This window comes from Dryobates pubescens, chromosome 21 (assembly GCF_014839835.1).
Source record: "Dryobates pubescens isolate bDryPub1 chromosome 21, bDryPub1.pri, whole genome shotgun sequence".
Classification (NCBI taxonomy): domain Eukaryota; kingdom Metazoa; phylum Chordata; class Aves; order Piciformes; family Picidae; genus Dryobates; species Dryobates pubescens.
In genome coordinates, this window is record NC_071632.1 from 8,538,869 (window position 1) to 8,556,986 (window position 18,118).

Genomic DNA, 18,118 nt, shown 5'->3' on the forward strand with positions numbered 1-18,118 from the left:
TCCACTTTGTTAATCCATAAATTATTCAGAGCATGAATTGTGTTTTGCAGAGTGTTCTGCAAAGGTGAATTCCTTGCTTTCGGAGTTTAATAGCACAAATGAACATTCCAGAAAACTCCCAACATGAGCAGATCCTGTTTGATTTTGGGTTTGTTTTTTTTAAAGTATTTTGTAGTTGTGCATGTATCCAGTTTCAAAATACTTTACTCAGTATACCAAAAAGCCTGCCCTTGTTCATTGTTCTTACCCTACTGATATTTGTTAATATGTGCTTTCAGTGGAGGAAGACACTGAAGAGAGTTCAAGATCTGGTAGAGAGTCTGTGTCCACAGCAAGTGACCAGCCATCCCACTCATTGGAGAGACAGATGAATGGAAGCCAAGATAAAGGTGACAGGAAAAAGACTGGAAAGGAAAAGAAGAAAGATCGAGATAAAGAGAAGGATAAAATTAAGGCCAAGAAAGGAATGCTGAAAGGCTTAGGAGACATGTTCAGGTAGGTGCTTTGCAATCAAATGTAGAATCAATTATAAAACCAAGTCTCATCTTTTATTTATTTCTATTGTGACTGTTTGCTGAGGCCATATTTTACTGTACAAGTGTATACATGATACATAGGCTGATCTCTCTGAGTGGTGTCATGAAAGGGAAACAGTGGAAGAGAAGGAGGTGGCTGGAAGGTTAAAGGGCTGCAAAGTCAGTAAGGGTTTAAAGTAACAAACTTCTTGATCTTGTAAAGATTCTTTGGTGATGTCTCAGTAGTGTGCATACCCTTTGCCAGGTCAAACAAGCTTAACTTCTTTGGTTTTTTTTCCAAACTGTGCTATTCCTAATACTGTACCCAAAGTTTATGTGTTACTAAATGAGTGGGTTTGTTTGCTTTACTATGAAGACTGTTTGGTATCATGTGAAAGAGATGAATCAGTTTGATATTGATAACCAGCATGTTCTTCTCAAGGAAAACAGGATCTAAATAAGGTTGTGTGCTCTGAGAAGTCACAGCCTGGAGAAAGGGTCAGTGAAAGCCTTGATTTTTACCAAGTAGTGATTTTTTTTTTTGAAGGAGTCATCTCTCCAGCAGCCATAAGTGATCTGGAAGAAGCAGACTGCTGAGGGACACCCTGCTGTTCTAAGTAGATGGTGAAGCATGATAAGCACCTTTGATCACTTATGGTAAGGGGTGGGAGAGCAGGAAAATCAGTCTTTCTTTTAGCTAGCTAGAGTAAATAAATACATTTCCAAGAAGAAACAATATTAAGGCAGTCTTTGTTTTCTCTGTATATGCAGTGATTCATTACTTAATTTAGAGGTGAGCTAACAGTAGTATTTTAAACATTATATACAGTGATTCTGCTCTGAAAACAAGAATGGAGCTTCAGTTAACTTTCATTCTTTGTCCTGCATAACATTAATTGAACCAAGGTTGTAACTGCAAAGGTTCTTAAGAGTTGTTCTATGTCTGTGACTTGTGTTACAAACTTGGGTAACAGGAAAAAAAATTAGAAAATATTTGGTAAGCGGCAGGGGGGTGAGGTAATTATTGGGAAAATATTAGTGACAAATGTGTTTAGAAAATGCAAAATAAGATCAAGTTATTAGACAATGCCACAAAACACGAAAGGAGTCATAGGAGATAGTTCCATGTATCAGATAGGAGGAGAGCTCTTCAGCCTGATCGCCAGCAAGTGCCAGCAGGGATGCTCACATCTTCTGGGCATTTGCCTGTCTAAAGTCAAGCCTGAAGTGGGGGCTGCACCCTGCACTGTGAGAGGGGTGGAAGGCAGGAGACAGGAAATACTGATTGGCTCTTTCCTTCGCTCTTTGGCATTTTTATACAGCAGAAACAACAGGTAAAATCATGATAAATTCTATGGGCTCTAAGTAACTTACTGAATACTATGAGTGCTATGTCATGAGTTCAGTCAGAAAGTGTTTGCAGCACCTGGAAATCTTGAGCAGCTCGTTGGACCTCAGTTTCTTGCTGTGTAACATTCCCAGTACCTAGAGGACCTGTGAGCCAGTGCTTCATTTTGCAAGATTTGATAAGAGACAAAGGGCTGACTTGCAGGTAGTCCCATCCCCAGAGAGGAGCTTTCCAGTTCCATAGAGCCAGCTTCGTGGGGAACCTGTTGGCCCCTCTCTGCCCTCCAGCCTTAGAGCCTATTGCATGGTGCTACTGTGTGGCTTTGAATGGTCTGGATAGAAATGAGAGTGTAAGTGGAAATTAATAGTAATTTTAATCAGGTGCTTCTGGCAATAGGAAGTCCCCTTGTCTGCATGCTTGATAGAACACTTCTGAAATCTTTAATCTGGAAACAGCTTTGACTGACAGGAAGATTTGATGTTCACTTTTCTGTTTGCTCTCCATAACAGTCAATGTTGTCTTGAGTTATTTTTTTTCCTCACTACCATTTCCAAGTGAACTTTACTTTTCAGTCTCCTCTTAATTAACGTGGGAGCAGTGCTATCTGGATGCAGTTGACTCCTCCTGGATCTGTAAATTAGCTTGCACCTTGTCAGCCCACCCAAGAGAGGTGCTCCTGGCAAGCAGGAATATGCTGATTGAGGGAATTAAGCATTATGCCTCATTTCCACTCAGTGCTTGATTTGCTTTGTTGACAGGTTTCTCAATAATGTTTGAGAGATGGGCTTTATTATGTCTGCAAGATATGCTACTACTTCTGCCTATAATATGCTTTGTTTTTCTGTACATCTGACACACATCACAGGTATCAAGTAATCACTGAAAGCAGTTGTACGATAGAAAATAATGATGACTAGCATTTAAAATTCAAGCCATGATCAAAGCATAATTGGATGTTTTGGTTCTGTGCAACACTGTGGTTTCTTTGTAGTTCTTTTCACCTTTTTCACTTTTTTTCCCCCTCCCTTCATTTTCAATGCTCTTATCTTAAAATAATCTTTCTTCATTAGTTTGTGTGGGCAAGAGCACTTGTGGGATGAAATTACTGTTAACTGACACTTTATTCCAGTGTCTGTACTTAGCCAAGGGGCTTTTTTATTGCCTGTATGCAGACTGGCAGCTCATAAAGTGGAGTCTGTGTGATGTATAAAAATAAGTCTCCTTGCCTTCAGTTAAAATCTTAGGATTTGCTACTGGGATCTTCATTAAACTATACTGTGGGATGGAAACTCCCACTAGAGAACCCTGGGTGACATTTATCCTTTAGTGTGTAGTCATCATTTCCAAGAAATCCCAGGATGATTCAGATAGCACCTTAAAGTCATGAATAAATCTTCTAAACACTGCCATTGTTTTACTGCTTGCATCAAACAAGCAGTAGGGAAGATGATTGAGGTGCCCTTGAAGGAGAACTGTAAGATGCAGGGTGCAGCCCATGTGACTCTGACACACAACTTCTGTGATTTCCAGAGGACAGTGGGCTGTGTACAGTCTGAAAGTTCACCCTTCTCGCTGTGAAATGAATCTGTCTGAGCATGTGTGTAGTTCTTTTTGCAAATTGACATTTCAGGGCTGAACAGAATAATTTGTTTAAATTTGTCGTTTGGCTGAGAAGTCTCTGTCTCTTCACAGTTGAATATAGGCCATAAGTTGATACAGAAGAGTGTTGAATGAAAATACTGGTCTGTTGAAGGAGATGCAGAGCTTTGCTTACATCTGAATATATTTGTTCTAGCTGAAGAGTTGCAGCATTCCTGTCCTTTTATCCCTTCAGCAGAGTCATGTGCAATGTCCTGTGGCTGTAATCCCATACCAAAGGAGAGGCCACATAGTTCCTTCCTCTCTATTGCTGGCATTTAGGAGGTGCCTGGATGGCCACTGCCAGCTGAGCAAATAGTTTTTGGGGAGCTGATGTGAAGTTCTCCTTTTTTTTCTTGTTTTGTTTCACTACTAAGAGGGTGCCAGTGGATATATGTGTTGATGTCAGAATTTTGTAGAGATCTGTATGCTGCTCCAAGTGCCATCTTAAGATGTGCTTACTAATTTCTGCTTCTTGATAAAAATTACCTTGACAATCAGTTGATACAGGAGCTCTTGCATTGCTGCCTTAAGAAAGAGACTTCACAGTTTCAAACAATGCACCTGCAATTAGTGCTGGCAGGGATACATTAATTCGATGGGCTTCTGTGTTGTGTGCTTCTTTGACATTTCTCTCTTGAGAGAGAAGAATTGTTTATGCCACGTTCTTCCTCTGCTCTTGCCCCTGCCATGTACAGAGTTAATTTATGAAAGTGGATCCCCTCAGGATGTAAGATAGGGAGATTTGAGATTGTTCTCATTTGTGGGGTTTGGATGATGATGAGATAACACATCTGGAGTGCTGCTGATCACTTATGATCCCTGTACTTCATTCATTCTTATTCCCAGTGTATAAGCTTAAATATAGCTTGTAGGTGGATGACTGCACTGGCGAAGTAATAGGCAGCTGAAGTGGTAGCTTGACATCTTTCCTCAGCTTCGTCAAGCCATGTATCATTTTCCTCTGTGGTTGTCCCTGAACCATGATTCTGTAAGGCAGTTCCACATGAACATAACTTCTCCGTGCAGAACATACGCACTGTGCATTGAAGTTCAGGGAACAAGCCGCTTGTGCTTCTAGTACTGCAGGCTGTGTATTTCAAGATCTGCCCCTTAATGTTGATGGAGATGTAAAGCTAATGAAGGTAACTGATCTTGAATTCTTCTCTTAACTATTGTAGGATAGCTAGTGCAAATTTAATATTCCCAGATTACCATTAAATTCTAATCCTAATTAGATTTAATTACATTTAGAATTATTTCTGAGAGTCTTGTAGTGTTGTATCTTCCAGTTCTGTGAGAGGAAATAGATAATTTAGTTTGCAAGCTTATTTAGCTGAAATCAGATATACTGCTGTCTTTTTTTGTGTTTTGGTTTTTTTCCCCTACACAGCTGCTTCTAAGGTGCACTGCACATGTCCAGATTCAGAAACATACCATTTGTAGCTTTGAATTACACCTTTCAACCACATAAGACATCTGAGACCTCTGACTGGGCATTTGGGAGAATAACCTACACGTATTACTGTTGCTTGTTACATGACTTTCTTCTGTTGCCTATTCTGGCTTTCACTTAAGTTTTCTCATCATAATGTCTGTGAGAAAATGAAAAGCAAATCACAAGGGTTACACCATTGATTTAGTAATTACCTTCTTTTTCATTTAATAACAACCTTCAGACTTAAGCAGGCACATGACAAAAAGGTATCTGAGTTGTGTAACATAGTGTTGAATTATACCCTAATCAATGGGACTGGCAAATACCTTCAATTCAATAAAATAAAATCTGTGGTCTGATTTTCATCATTCAGTAGCTTAAGAAGCAGCAGTAATGGCATTTTCCTTGGAAGCATCACTAATAGAAGTCTGTGTTGGTAAATGACATTTACTGATGTGTGGACTTAATAGAACACATGGGAACAAGCTCTGAAAGCTACAAATTTGGGTTTTGGATGTTTTTTTCCTGAGTGCTCTGCTCATGGCACAAAACACCACAAATCTTGAGCCTTAGAATATAGAGGAGGAGGGTATTGCTTAAACACCTGCCACTTGTATCATTTCAACTTGGAAGGCCGTTGCTCGTGCACGGAATTGCGGCTGGGTTTGCTAATGCGCACCTGAGAACATCGCTGCCAGCTTGCAGTGCTTGTGCTCAGGCGTTCATCGGGAACACTGAGCTGGGTCGTTGCTCTGCTAAATGGAATCTGGGGCCATTTGCGCTCTGTTTTTTGCCTGTTACTGCTATAAGCCAGCTGGCATCACTATCATTAAGTCCATGTCTGCTTCCCCTCTTCTACCACAAGCTAGAAAATGTGTGCCCCACTACAATCCTTGATGCCAGGTCTAAGCATAAAGCCTTTTCAAGATTCAGAGGAGGGGCATAGTCCTCCTCCTGGCTGCAAGCTGGATACTGTTAATGGCACCCTTCTTTTCTAGGCTACGTTGTCCTGATCCATTTTCAAAGTTTCAGCTGGCCACTGGGTCACACAGAATCAGCAAACCCTTTTGAATGAAATCAGCCATGCAGCAAATTGTCATCTTTGATGCAGACAATTACCCAGGGCTCTTATAGATGTCTTTCAAATCATTTTCATATTCTTCACCTCCTTATTTCCAATAAGGGACTGAAAGAGATAAGCTTCACTGAAAATAGCTTTACTTTAATGGAAAGGCAAGCCATGCTCCTTCCTTCCTCTCCACACTTTTCCACCTTCCTGTTTTCTGCTGTTTGGTGCAATCAGCTGCTTTGAGGAAATGTGTTTCATTGCCTGCAGCCCCAAACACGCCAGGGTTTGACTTAAGCTGTCACTGGGGCAGGGGGCAACGGAATGGCAAACTCGTGTTTCTAAACCAAACAACTAGACATAATCTGTCAGGGATTTAAGGAATGCAGCTTCATTAAGAGGTTAGTAAACTCCATGACTTTTAAACGAAACACAGAAAGCAGTGGTATGCGATTGTGCGAGGGAGATTTGAAGCGAGAGATTAACATAATCCTACGCGGCTTTCTAGTTTGTCATTCTGACAGAAAGCAGGGCTTTGCTCTATGGATTCTTAACACTGGATTTTCCCAGAGTGAATCTTGAACTTGTAAATCTGATGGGGGTGTATCGTATGTGTTTGTGGTTTGTTTTTTTTAATTTTGATAGAATCAAGGCTTTCGTTTCTAACATGCAGAAAAAAGTGTCAGGATGACCTGTTACTAGAGACAAGTACGTATTGGCTGCTAACATATTCTCCCAGTATTCTTCCTTTGCTTGTCAGTGAGTTTAAATAGAGAACCTTTGACACCTACGACACCGTCTCTGCCTGCAAAGCAAGCGAGGGAGGCAGGCGCCGTGACAGCTGAGCCCTCCGCCATCCTGCCCGGCGTTCTGCTGCGCTTCTCTTCCAGGCCTGATGGATGAATATAGAATGCAAGTGTCAAGGATGACACCTACTTTATAATCCCTGTAAAGCAAGCCTTTTCAGAGAAGAATTTGTTGACAGTTCAGAGAGTCAAAGGAATTTTCAGTTTTAGCTCCTGTAGAAAGGATTTTTTTGCCTCCACCTGATGTGATAATTGAAGCCTAACTAGGCAGTGTGCTGGTCCTTCACAAAGTATGGTAAATAAATACTGTCTTGAGACATGAAGGATTTGCTAGATGATAAGCTCTGTTAATGACATTTGTTTCATTATCTGTTGGAAATGTTCTTTGGTGATGTAATTTGCTACTGACAGCACCTGTGCATTGGTATGCAGTATGGATGCTGTAGATTGTGTTTTTAAAGCAGACTCTTTGAAAATCCTTTCTAAAAACAGGAATAGGAATGTTGTCTTAGATGAAAATTAATGCAGCTTACTATATTTTACAGCTGAAGATGCCATAGGCTATTAAGTCATGGTTACTTGAGGTACTTAAGTTGGCAACTACAGGGCAGCTGATCCTTTTCTGAAAGGCAAAGCTTCACCTTACCACTGTGTTTCGCTTCCCGGGAGCAGTGATCTGTATTTGAGTTGGCAGGCTGATGCCTCCTGTTAGGATTTCCACAAGCCCTACTGTTGTGCAGAGAAATGGTCATTAAAGACAGAATTACAGAGCACACTTCAGTGAAAATGGCAAAATGTGTGTCAGCCAGTATGGTTTCCAGAATAGCCCCTGTGAGCCCCTGCGTTTCCTCGAATGCAGTAAGAAAATGGAGGGTGTAAGGCATTCAGAGGGTTTCTTCAGGCTTTGAAATTGATGTTTCAAGAAAAAAAGAAGAGTTATTAAATTTTTTGTGGAAAGATTAATAGAGAAGGAAATATTAGAAATACAATGTAAGTAGTGTTTTCTCCACTTTGATGATGACTCTGGAGGTAAAAAACAAACAAACAAAACCGCCCCACAACCAAACCCCAAACAGGTAGAGTTAGGAAGAACTGAAAAGATAGTGAAAATACTACAGGTTTAGGGTCATTTCTGGAGGGAGGGGGTCTCTGCCTGGTTCAACTTTTGCTCACAGCAGTCCTTCTTTAATGTTTCATCAGCCGAGTGTCACGCCCAGTTGAATTTCAAATATCTCCAAGGATGGAGGCTCAGCAGCCTCTCAGCAGCCTGTTCCAGTGCTTAACCACTCTCCTGGTGAAAAGTATTTGTCCTCAGTTAAGAGGAGATGGGAACAAGATACGGTGAATAATCACTGGTACAAAAGAGCTGAACGAATCAGCATGTACTTATGTTTCTCGTGAAGCAAAACCATGTGGATGTACAGTAAGATTGTCATCCAAAAAGTTTAAATTTTCAAGGGTTTTCATGCTGTGTGATTACCCTCAGGGATTTAGTGCCCCCACAGTTCCTTGAACACTAAGGATGTGGGAAATCACACAGCTGAGCATGCGTTTGTGGCTGTGAGCCGCCCATTGCATGCTAAGTGTTTGGGAAGCAGGTATCAGTGAACAGGTTATTTTCACTGTGCTTCCAAGCATCTTCCTCTAAATTGTCTTGTACTGACAACTATTAGGATACCAAGCTCGGCTGGTTGATCTGATACCTAATAGTGTCTGATGTGATCCACTGAGCTAGAAAAGGTGACTGTTTTCTGTGGGACTGAGGAAGAAGCAGTCTGTAGAAACCTTCCTTTCTCTTTTTTCATGCTGCACCAGACAACGTCACCTCTTTTTGAAATAAAACTGTAAAATTGGTATTGCATAAATGATGATGCTTTTCATTTGCATTGCAAGTAAAACCTCATGCGTTTGTAGTCAGGCAGTCACAAAGGAAAGGAGGAGGAAGTATTGCTGTTAATTTCTTCCATATTTGGTAGATTCTCTAGCGTTTAATGTAAGAACCTAAGGATGAGAAGTCACACAGAGCTTAATGATAAATCGCTGTACCTTAATACTTGTCTCTGACAGCGGTCATTAGTAGCTCCCAAGAGTAGCTACCAGAACAGGGTAACTGTATGGCAGCTCCTCTCAGGTCTGTCTTCCAGTCTTGGAGATCTGTAGCTCAAGGATCTCTTGAGGAGGCGGCTTTGTGCTCATGTGCAGAACACTGTGTGTGTATACTCTGTTTGGGGCTATTTGGCCTATTACTGACAATTTGGGGCATACTTAGCCAGTTCCAAAATACTAACAAAATGTGTAGCATCTCATATACAAAAACGTACTTCAGAGATTGTGTAGAATGACTTCTGTATCAGGGAGCTGCTTTTACATTGGCAGTGTGGAGACTTGATTGCAATGCGCTGCAGTAGATCTGACTCATTATGGCAGCATTTTACGGCACTCAGGTAAGCATGTTTGCAAAGTGGCAGTAAACCTTTTTGATGTGCAATAACATTTCAGTAGTTAATGTAGTGTTCCACTGCATATTAACTTTTACTGCTTCTGTGCAAACTTACAATAAGCAGGAGCGCAAGAGAAGGCTGTAGATGCTTGTAAAATGGGCCCTGCTGGAATGCACTTCACAAACTAGTTTCACAGTGTATGTTGGGGCGTGCTGATGGTGTGGTTAACAGCAAATTTTGCAATGTTTGCGTCTGCAGAGTTAGAATTCACAATTTCTACAAATGTTAGCACTTTTTTTCTAGAACTTTTTTGATATCAGTCTTGCAACTCCTAACCTTAAAAAGAAAAAGAACCATAGTATGGTTTCAAGGAATTACTTGATGGGCTTAACTATTTTCAACAAATACAATGGCATGCTACTGGTACAGCCATTTACAAAAGGGTTTGTATTATAAATTGGAAGTATGTTGGTAATTCTGTCTTGGTAGAGAAATTCTCTGTTAGAAATAACTAATTCAGGAGATATATTCACTTCATAGACGTGGGTTTGTCAATGGAATATGCAGTCAACCCTTAACGTTGTTTGCGCTTGCAATACAGAAATCTCCTGGAGCTTGGCAAGTTGCTTAAGCCTTCAGGAGGAACTGTTTTCTCATTTTAAAAACTACCTAATACCTTGTCCATGCTAATGTTACCAAGGGCTCTGATGCCCTGTGGTCTTTCCTGTATTGTAGAAATATGCTAAAAACACAGCTTCCAGGTGCTGCTGTAGAGTTTAGTTTGAAGTTGGATGGAGGATGGATAGATGACTGAAAAAGGTATATAAATTTTTTCTCTGCTATGCTGTTACAGGTTGTACTTAGTAAGAAAGTTTATGGATTAGCTCTAAAAGTTGTGACAGAGAGGATTTAATAACAAAAATGCATCTTTGCTATATCAGCATTTTTGAGTACCACACTAATGAAAGTAGTATATTTTGGTACCGATTGCAAATGCTTCTAGCCTATTCAACACCGAGTGTGCCAGCAGCATTCAGAGTGTAAGCTGAATTGCTGTTACACATTTCAACAGCAACATGCCACAAATAAATCTCATCTATTTCAAAATGTTATTGCAGATGTTATCTTTGTCTTTAACCCATAGTGCTGAAATTCAGAGCACAACATACTGCTGCAAGCAGGGGTTTCAGATATAGTATTAAAGTATTTCTTTTCTCTGATCTTGCTGAGCAGGTAGTGATGCCAACAGCATTATCATCTCTAAGTGTAATTTGTGGTGCTCCAAATGCTTTGCTACTTCCGTTTGCCTTTGATAGCTGGAAAAGGAAGGAAACTGTTTATGTAAGATAAATAAAATGTAAAGACAGTGCCATTTTCATTGGTGTTTTTTAAAGAAAGATTTATTTTAGGCTGAATATTCAGAAGAAATATTAAGATGGCAGCGATAATTGCTGTGTAGTGTGTGCAGCACTGAGCACGAGCAGAGCTAATCTCGTTTAGAGAAGAATGTCCCGGGAACTGGATATCTTTACGTCAAGATTGGCTTTATTTTAAATATCAGCTGTGTGGGTTTCTAAATAAATATAGGCCTATGTCTTAGAGTGCCTGAGCATGTATCAGTGAGTAGAAAAATGTCAGTGTGTATGGGCTGGTCCAGGCCTGAGTTTTTCTGTGATAGGAGCTTACTTGTATGGTGACTGGAACAATAAAACCCTCCCCACCAACTAGCATCTCTGGCCTGTAATTAGTACTTTGCAAGTCCCGGTTTGTACACCTTTTCAGTTTGAAATAAATCTCCATTCCCAGCCTGGCCCTGAAATAGTCAACAATGTAAATCACAACTGATATAGTTATTTCAACTGCAGTCACCATGAAGACAGCTCAAGCTCTGAGTACTGGCAGCCATAGGATGCTGGCTGTCTCCAGGGCCCCAGGTAGCTCTGGGCAAGCCCCTGCGCCAGCTGCTGCAGGGACTCAATGCCAAACTGACTTCCCAGCCGTCATCCACTTGAGTCTTGTCACCCCCCCTCCAGAGATAGATTGTTCTGGTGCTGCTGCTATAGTGCAAAGTCTTGCTCTTAATTTTCCACCCAGAAGATATTGCATATATAAAGCAAATTTTCATGCTGCAGGGCAGACTATCATCTGACAGAACAGTCAGGGGTGTGTGAAGCCAGCAGTGGCATCTTAATGTCTACTAACCAAAGCCTTGGCACAGGCCATGACCCACGCCTTAGCCCTGTCTTTGTAACAGGCTTTCCAAACAACATGCCTTGGGTTTTTTTGCTGTCTCTTTTTTATGACAATGTAGATTCAGGGATATTCAACGTAACTTAACTGAGTTGTGCTCTAGACCACCTTGTAAAGCATCCTATTTGCATTATGTATTCATTTATATAATTAAAGTGTGGGGTTGGCTTTTTTTTATCCCCAAGGAGACATAGGTTGCACTGTGGAGCCTAGAATGGAACAGGAAGCTCTAAAGCCATCAGCACTTGAGTGCTATAGCTCAGGGAGGGGAATCCCTGTTTGGTGTTGCAGCTGTTACCCAAGAAGAGAATGGCAGCTGCACACCTTTCTGGGTTTCAAGGATATTTAGGCTCGAGGTGATGAGAAAGTTCTTCCCAGAGAGAGTTGTTAGCCATTGGAATGGGCTGCCCAGGGAGGTGGTGGAGTTGCTGTCCCTGGAGGTGTTCAAGAGGGGATTGGACGTGGCACTTGATGCCATAGTTTAGTAGTCATGAGGTGTTGGGTGACAGGTTGGACTTGATGATCTTTGAGGTCTTTTCCAACCTTATTGATTCTATGATTCTATGATATTGTGAGTAGACCCCCACAGATCCTATAGTGTTGTTTGTTGTCCTCTGCTGGAAATCATCTGTGCCTTCCCTACCTCCTATAAGGGTAAATATGTGAATGAGGCTAAACATATAGATACATTGCCTATTTCTTAATTTATCCTAGAGAGGTTATTTTCTAGGAGATGTGTATCAACAAGGATTTTCAGTAATTGACAGAAAAAGTGCTGCCTGACTGATTAACATTTCTAGGTAATGAGATCTGCAGGGAAGTTTTAATTTTTGCAAGGTTCCAAATGAACTGCCAGTAGCTGGATTAACTTTTTGTGTGTTCATGTTAACCTTTGTTAATTTTATGCAGTGTAATTGGAAGGCTGCAAGACTAAGTTTCTGGATTAATATTCCTGCAGTTCCTTGCACTAACTAGACAGTGTCTTACACTTAGTCAGCCTCTACAGTAATTTTCTTGTTTAGGTAAGGCAGGCCATGCTCATATATGTGCAAGTGTTTCAGTTGTAAAATGGAGTTATGAAGACTTGTTTTTCCTTTTCTGCCAGAGAAGTGTTGAAGCAAATTTCCCTTGCAACTTTTAGTTTTCTTTTCCACCCCTCCTTCCTCCTGGCATCTCTTGAGTGCCAGTAAAATGGGTGGGTTTTTATGTTTCATTAGCATTTCTTGTAAGGTCTGCCTTTAGACCAGTACCCATTTTCTAAATTGTATTTCTGTACGATTGGAAAAAATCATGGTAACCAGATGCAGTATTTGTCTCTGGCCTGGCAAAGTGTTAGATTTAACAAAAGAAGCTAATAGAAATGTTCAAATTGACCCTTCTCATCATTTGGACTTCTTGGAGTTCAATCAATCTCTCATTATTATCAGAGTTATTCACGCAGAGGCAGAAGTGCTAGTATTTCTCATAATCAGCCCTTGAGCCAGATGTAATTTGCAATTTTCAAGCATTGTATTTTGAAACAATAAGGCATAAAAATGAACAGAGCAGGAATTAGAAGCATAGTTTGCGGAGAAAATGCGTTGAAGAGTAGCCACGGTTTAAACGCTCTCTGTAAATGCTCTTGGTGGACACTGGTGATTAGAGGCATACAATGTAGTGTTATTAATACCTAAATTGGGCCATAATTTTTTAGCTAATCTGTAGAGTGTGACAAATGTAACAACAGAAGCTGCATGCTTGCAAGGCAGCAGTTGTCAGGTGGGGAGTGCTGTGCTAAGGCTTTGTAACCTGCTCAGTGCAGTGTGAGCAGCAGACAGGCAACCAGATTTGGCACCCAGGATAACTACACTGTAGGTCATGCAGGCACCTGTTCATAGCAGGCTGCTGTTGGTACTCAGAATTTAGGAAAATGTTTTTCTCCCCATGTACTGCAAAGTAGAGGGTTGTATGTCTGCCTTTGTGTAAGTAGTCTGTGAATGACAACTTGTCATCTTGGAGGCCTTAACTCGGACTTCTTCAGGAGCCTGCTCTTTACTTTGTGAGACATTAGTTTTTGCAATTTGTATTTACAGATTACTGTTTAACATCTTGCTGCCCAGTACTGAATTACCTGACAGGGCACTGCAGTCTTGATGGGCAAATTCTGTTTGAGAAGGGGCACAGGAGCATTTGAAAGTACGTTAAGTGACAGTAATGAAAGGATATGTTTCCCATTAAGATTATGTTATCTATTAAAAGACTGAATTAGCTTGGCTGTCACGTGTATGAGCTACTTTCTTCAATGACAAATAGCACACACTTAGTCTATCAAATTTAATCTTGGGACAAGTAACTTTGTGGTCAATAACTGCTCTCTTTTTCAAATACATGTACAACATTAAAGAGGTTTTTGCCACACAAGCAAACTTCAAAATGCTTAGACAGTAATAAAGCATCCATTAAAATGTCATGTACTGCTTCTGTCGCTGGTGATTGCTAGCACAGTTGCATCTAAACAGACGCTTTCTTTTTCATTCCTGATTCCTTCAAGGATGCCACAATCCGCAGTTTAACAGGTTTTGGCTGACCACCATGAAAGAGAGTTATTTATGGGGACTTTTAGTACATTGTGCTGTTGCTTACTGAGTTAATTTGGCCATGCAACAAAAGAATCTCTTGTCTGTTTGCTGACTAGCTGCTGTCTTTCCAATATTATCATTGTGAAATTATCCCCACTCCCTTTGACTTTCTCAGCCAGTGTTTTAAACTGCAGTCGTTTGGATTAGTTGTTAGGGTCTTTTTTCTTTTGTGATTGATTTATTTATTTATTAGGGCTGTCAATGGCTCCAGCTAGCTTTAGGCAATCACAAGTAGCAATGCAAGAGTATCTTCTGTTTAGACATTTGTAAACAGATGGTCTCTCCATAAAAGAAATCTGTTTTTAAAAGTTCCACCATTTTATGCTGGAAGTAAATATTACGAATGCTTAAGTTGTGAAAAGAGAGCGACTTGGTGTGAATAATATTCTGCCTGTTGTGTCATGCCTTTCAGGAAATGTTATCAAAACTGTTTATGAAAATAATTGAATGAAACCTCCTGACATGTCTCTTGGTTTGGCATCAGACCCACTTTCTATGCAGTTGGGATACTGACTCACAATGAAGGCAGATGAAGCTTCAGTGGCTGGAAACGGTTACCGATCCCATATGTTGTTTCCACTTCTTTGCAGGGAGTTGTGGGAATCACCGGTGATGTCGCACATGAAGTGTTGTGATTTATGTCCCACCCTGGCTGTTGGGTTTGAGTAGCCTTAGATTGATGAGATGGAATAGGATCCTCACCTGAATGGTGATGAAAAGTAGTTTTAGTGTTTGGAAAGTGAGGCAGAGGCTGTTGTGAGAAAATGTGTGAATATAACATAAAAGGGCTTCACCTGCTTTACAGCGCTGGTGATGACTTCAGAGAGGACTGATAATTGGGAGTGGTCACTGAATGTCTGTGCTCATGGCTGAACATGTGAATTTCTGTATTGCTTGAAGGTAAACTGCATTGCTCTGAAGAGGTACAAGTGTATCTTCTCAGAGGTATTTTTCATTTTCCTGAGTAACTTGTGTCTTTTTGTAATGCATCTTTCTTGTTCTGGAGCAGCAGAGTTCTCCAGGAACCCTGCTGGCAGGGGTTTTCTGATGAATGTTGCACCAGAAGGATTGCTGCTTCAGGGAAGACAACCCTTGAAGAGTGAGAGCTTTAAATGACCCTTTTAACTGTGCCCACCAGCCCCTACATCAGGGTGCCTGTCCGCCAGTGCTTCTGCATCATCTGCGGACAGTGCTGCTGCTGAGTCATTCCACTCCCTCCTAACAAGTAGAATTTGATCTGCTAATTTGATTAGATGTGATAAGTGGCTGCTTCTAGGAATCATTACAAATAGGCAAATGTTTGCACTTACAAGCATATATTTAAAAATAGTGGCTGCATGATTTTGCTTTGAAAGGAAGTCTTGTAAGCCCCCAAATCATCACCAGCCAGGGTGATTTTTGTTTGTGTGCTGTGCTGAATCACTGTTGATGGGTATTCATTTCTTTGTTTTTTAGCAACAGGATACTTTTCTGTGTCACAATAATCTTTTGCAATATAAATCTCATGATTTTTGCTGATACAGCAGGGTGAAAAGGATTAGACAACTCATTGCAAAATCCTCTGAATAGTGGTGGGTTGTGTGTGTATGTGAATACAGGTTGCTAGTATGAGTAAAGAGCATGCCTTGAAGGCAGAAAGCACTGACAGAATAGCTCAGAACATTTACCATTTGTTAATTATTTCTTTTTCTGTTAAGAAATGCAATGCTGCTGAACTTCAGTCTCAATCAATTTTTGTGTTTTGTGGTTGTTTCTTTTTTTCCATTAATCATCTAATGTATGTTGCTTCCTTAGCTCTTTATTCTAATGAAATATGTGGATGGTTTGGCAGATGCCGATCTCATCAGTAACGTATCGGAGTAAAATCCATTTAGCAGATTATATGTGTGTTGTGTTTGTTACATTAAGAATGCTGATAGATACTCTCTTAAAATGAAGCTAGAGAAGTTTTAAGTGCGGCATTTCTGTTGCTGCCACTCATACATCCTTCTTTCTTCGTTTCTTCTGTCTATGTATTTATTTATGCAAAATCATTTACATGTTCCTTATGTCTCTATGTTTATTTTTCTATACATTTCACAGATTTTATATGTATATATATATATACACACACCATCATGTCATAGCTTGAGCTTGTTTAAATGTTCTGCTACATTGTCTTCTCTGTTGAGTCTCATGTTGTTTAGTTGCTCTGATGCATTGGCCCAAAGCCACTGAAGGCACTTGCTAGTCAGTGCCTTTTAGTTGGGTACAGTAGGCTTTGGATTAGGCCACCTTCTAGTTGGTGACAGTCATGCAAGCAAACAAGCATGAAAGTAAGCCAGCCAGGGACTGATGGAGAGGTTTAGGTATGCATTTTAGTTGGACTGTTCCAGAGTTCCTGAGATTTCCTATTTGAGAGTCAAGCTTTGGGGACATGGGTCTGTGTTACTGTCTTTTCGTTAATAATAATGTGACAAACTAATATCACCAGGTCTGAGGATGGTCCTTTCCTCTGATGTGACTTGGCTGTTACATTCTGTAGATTATACCTTAAAAAAGTGGTCCTCTTGTATTTTTTAATTCCTTCACTTGCTGTGATTGCTATTGTTGGTTGAATCTGAGGATTAAGTCTAGGGATCTGTGACTATGACTGTGAGCATTTACACTTATCTTGAAACTTGCTCTAACCCTTGATGTAAAAGAAGAATTAAGAAGCTATAAAGTAAGTAGAACCCTGGAGTATCTTGGCAATTAGAATGAATAAGATTTCAGCTGCAGCCTTTCATCAATTTCTCACACTCTTGGATAGAGAGGGTATTTTGAATTTACAACCTGTATTTCAATTAGTCATAGAATTTTTCTTCAAGCTTTTGCTTATGCACTTACAAAATAAAATTAAACTGTGTGTTAGCCATACTTTTTATAACAGGTTTTAGATGAGAGAGGTACTGTATAAACTAGCTGAGGTAGTGTTTCTGTATTTGTTATCTATTATAGTTACTAATATAAAGAGATTATTATGTAATTTTACAGTATGTATCCTAAAAGAAGTAGTAAGCTATGTCGCTATGTTTGTGAACAGAAAGGTAATTTTTTGTTGTTGTTATCAGGGATTTGAAGGAAAATGTACCACTTTCCTTTTGCTTTTTGTTTTCCATCACTAACAATATTCTGTGCTCTGCTTCCAAGAATTGAGAAGTGGTGCCTACAGGTGCTGTGCCGCTATGGCTGCAGGTGCTGCACAGCATCTGGTGTAGCTCAGGCTTTAGCTTTTCCAGAACTTATTTGTCAGGAATATGTTAACTTTGTGAGGCAGTAGTGCATGAAGTTTTGCTGCATATCACACAGTGGCTTGTGCCTGTACCTTGGTCTCTTGTGCCGTGATTTAGGTAGGGCTTTTATAGCTCAGTCAAATTGTTGGCACCAAACTTAGCAAATGGCAGGAGCTTGGAATCAGGATCCAAAGACTGTCTGAACATTGGTGTTACAGATGCTTCTTCTCTGCCCTGTTTTGGGTTTTAATTCCAGCAGTAGTTCTTAGCATTACTTTTAGTGCTGTCCCTCTTTTCACTAATGCAAGGAGCATTGCTGTGCACAGATCCTGAGTGGTGCAGTTCTAAAGTCTGTTTCGGAAGGAAAGTTGTCGTTTCATTTGCATTTGTAAGAACTGCAGCAAGTATCCCAGCAGCCAGCTTCACAGCGATGAGAATGAGACCATCACAGGTTCAGACAAGTGCCTGAAAAAAATCTCCAGGTGCTTCAGGCTCTTGCCAGCCAGCTGCGTGCAGAGCAGCTCCTGCATCTGTGAAGGGAGCAGCGAGGGCTGGGATCAAATCTCTTGGCAGTATCCTCAAGGCCACATCCTTTCAAAAATCTAGAGTCTGTCTGACACAGCTGCTGGTTTTCAAGGGAGGTATCGTTAACAGTTGCATTTTGGGAGTTTCCAGCCTTAGGTTGTTATCATTAAGTGAACAGTCCCTGCAGTGGGAGAAGTTACTACACAAGTGTGCCAGGAT

At 40.5% G+C, this 18,118-nt stretch overlaps 1 protein-coding gene across 16 annotated transcripts in view; it reads left to right on the plus strand.

Moving 5' to 3' along the window:
- PARD3 (par-3 family cell polarity regulator) overlaps positions 1–18,118 on the plus strand; it is a 426,698-nt gene that overhangs the window by 286,743 nt on the left and 121,837 nt on the right. For all 16 annotated transcript variants that reach the window (XR_008462802.1, XM_009896928.2, XM_054171475.1 and 13 more), the window contains one exon: positions 279–495. Coding sequence is in view for 15 of the 16 variants with exons in the window: in XM_009896928.2 (XP_009895230.1) it covers positions 279–495 (217 nt within the window). In the remaining variant the exon portion in view is untranslated. The remainder of the gene's footprint in view (positions 1–278; positions 496–18,118) is intronic.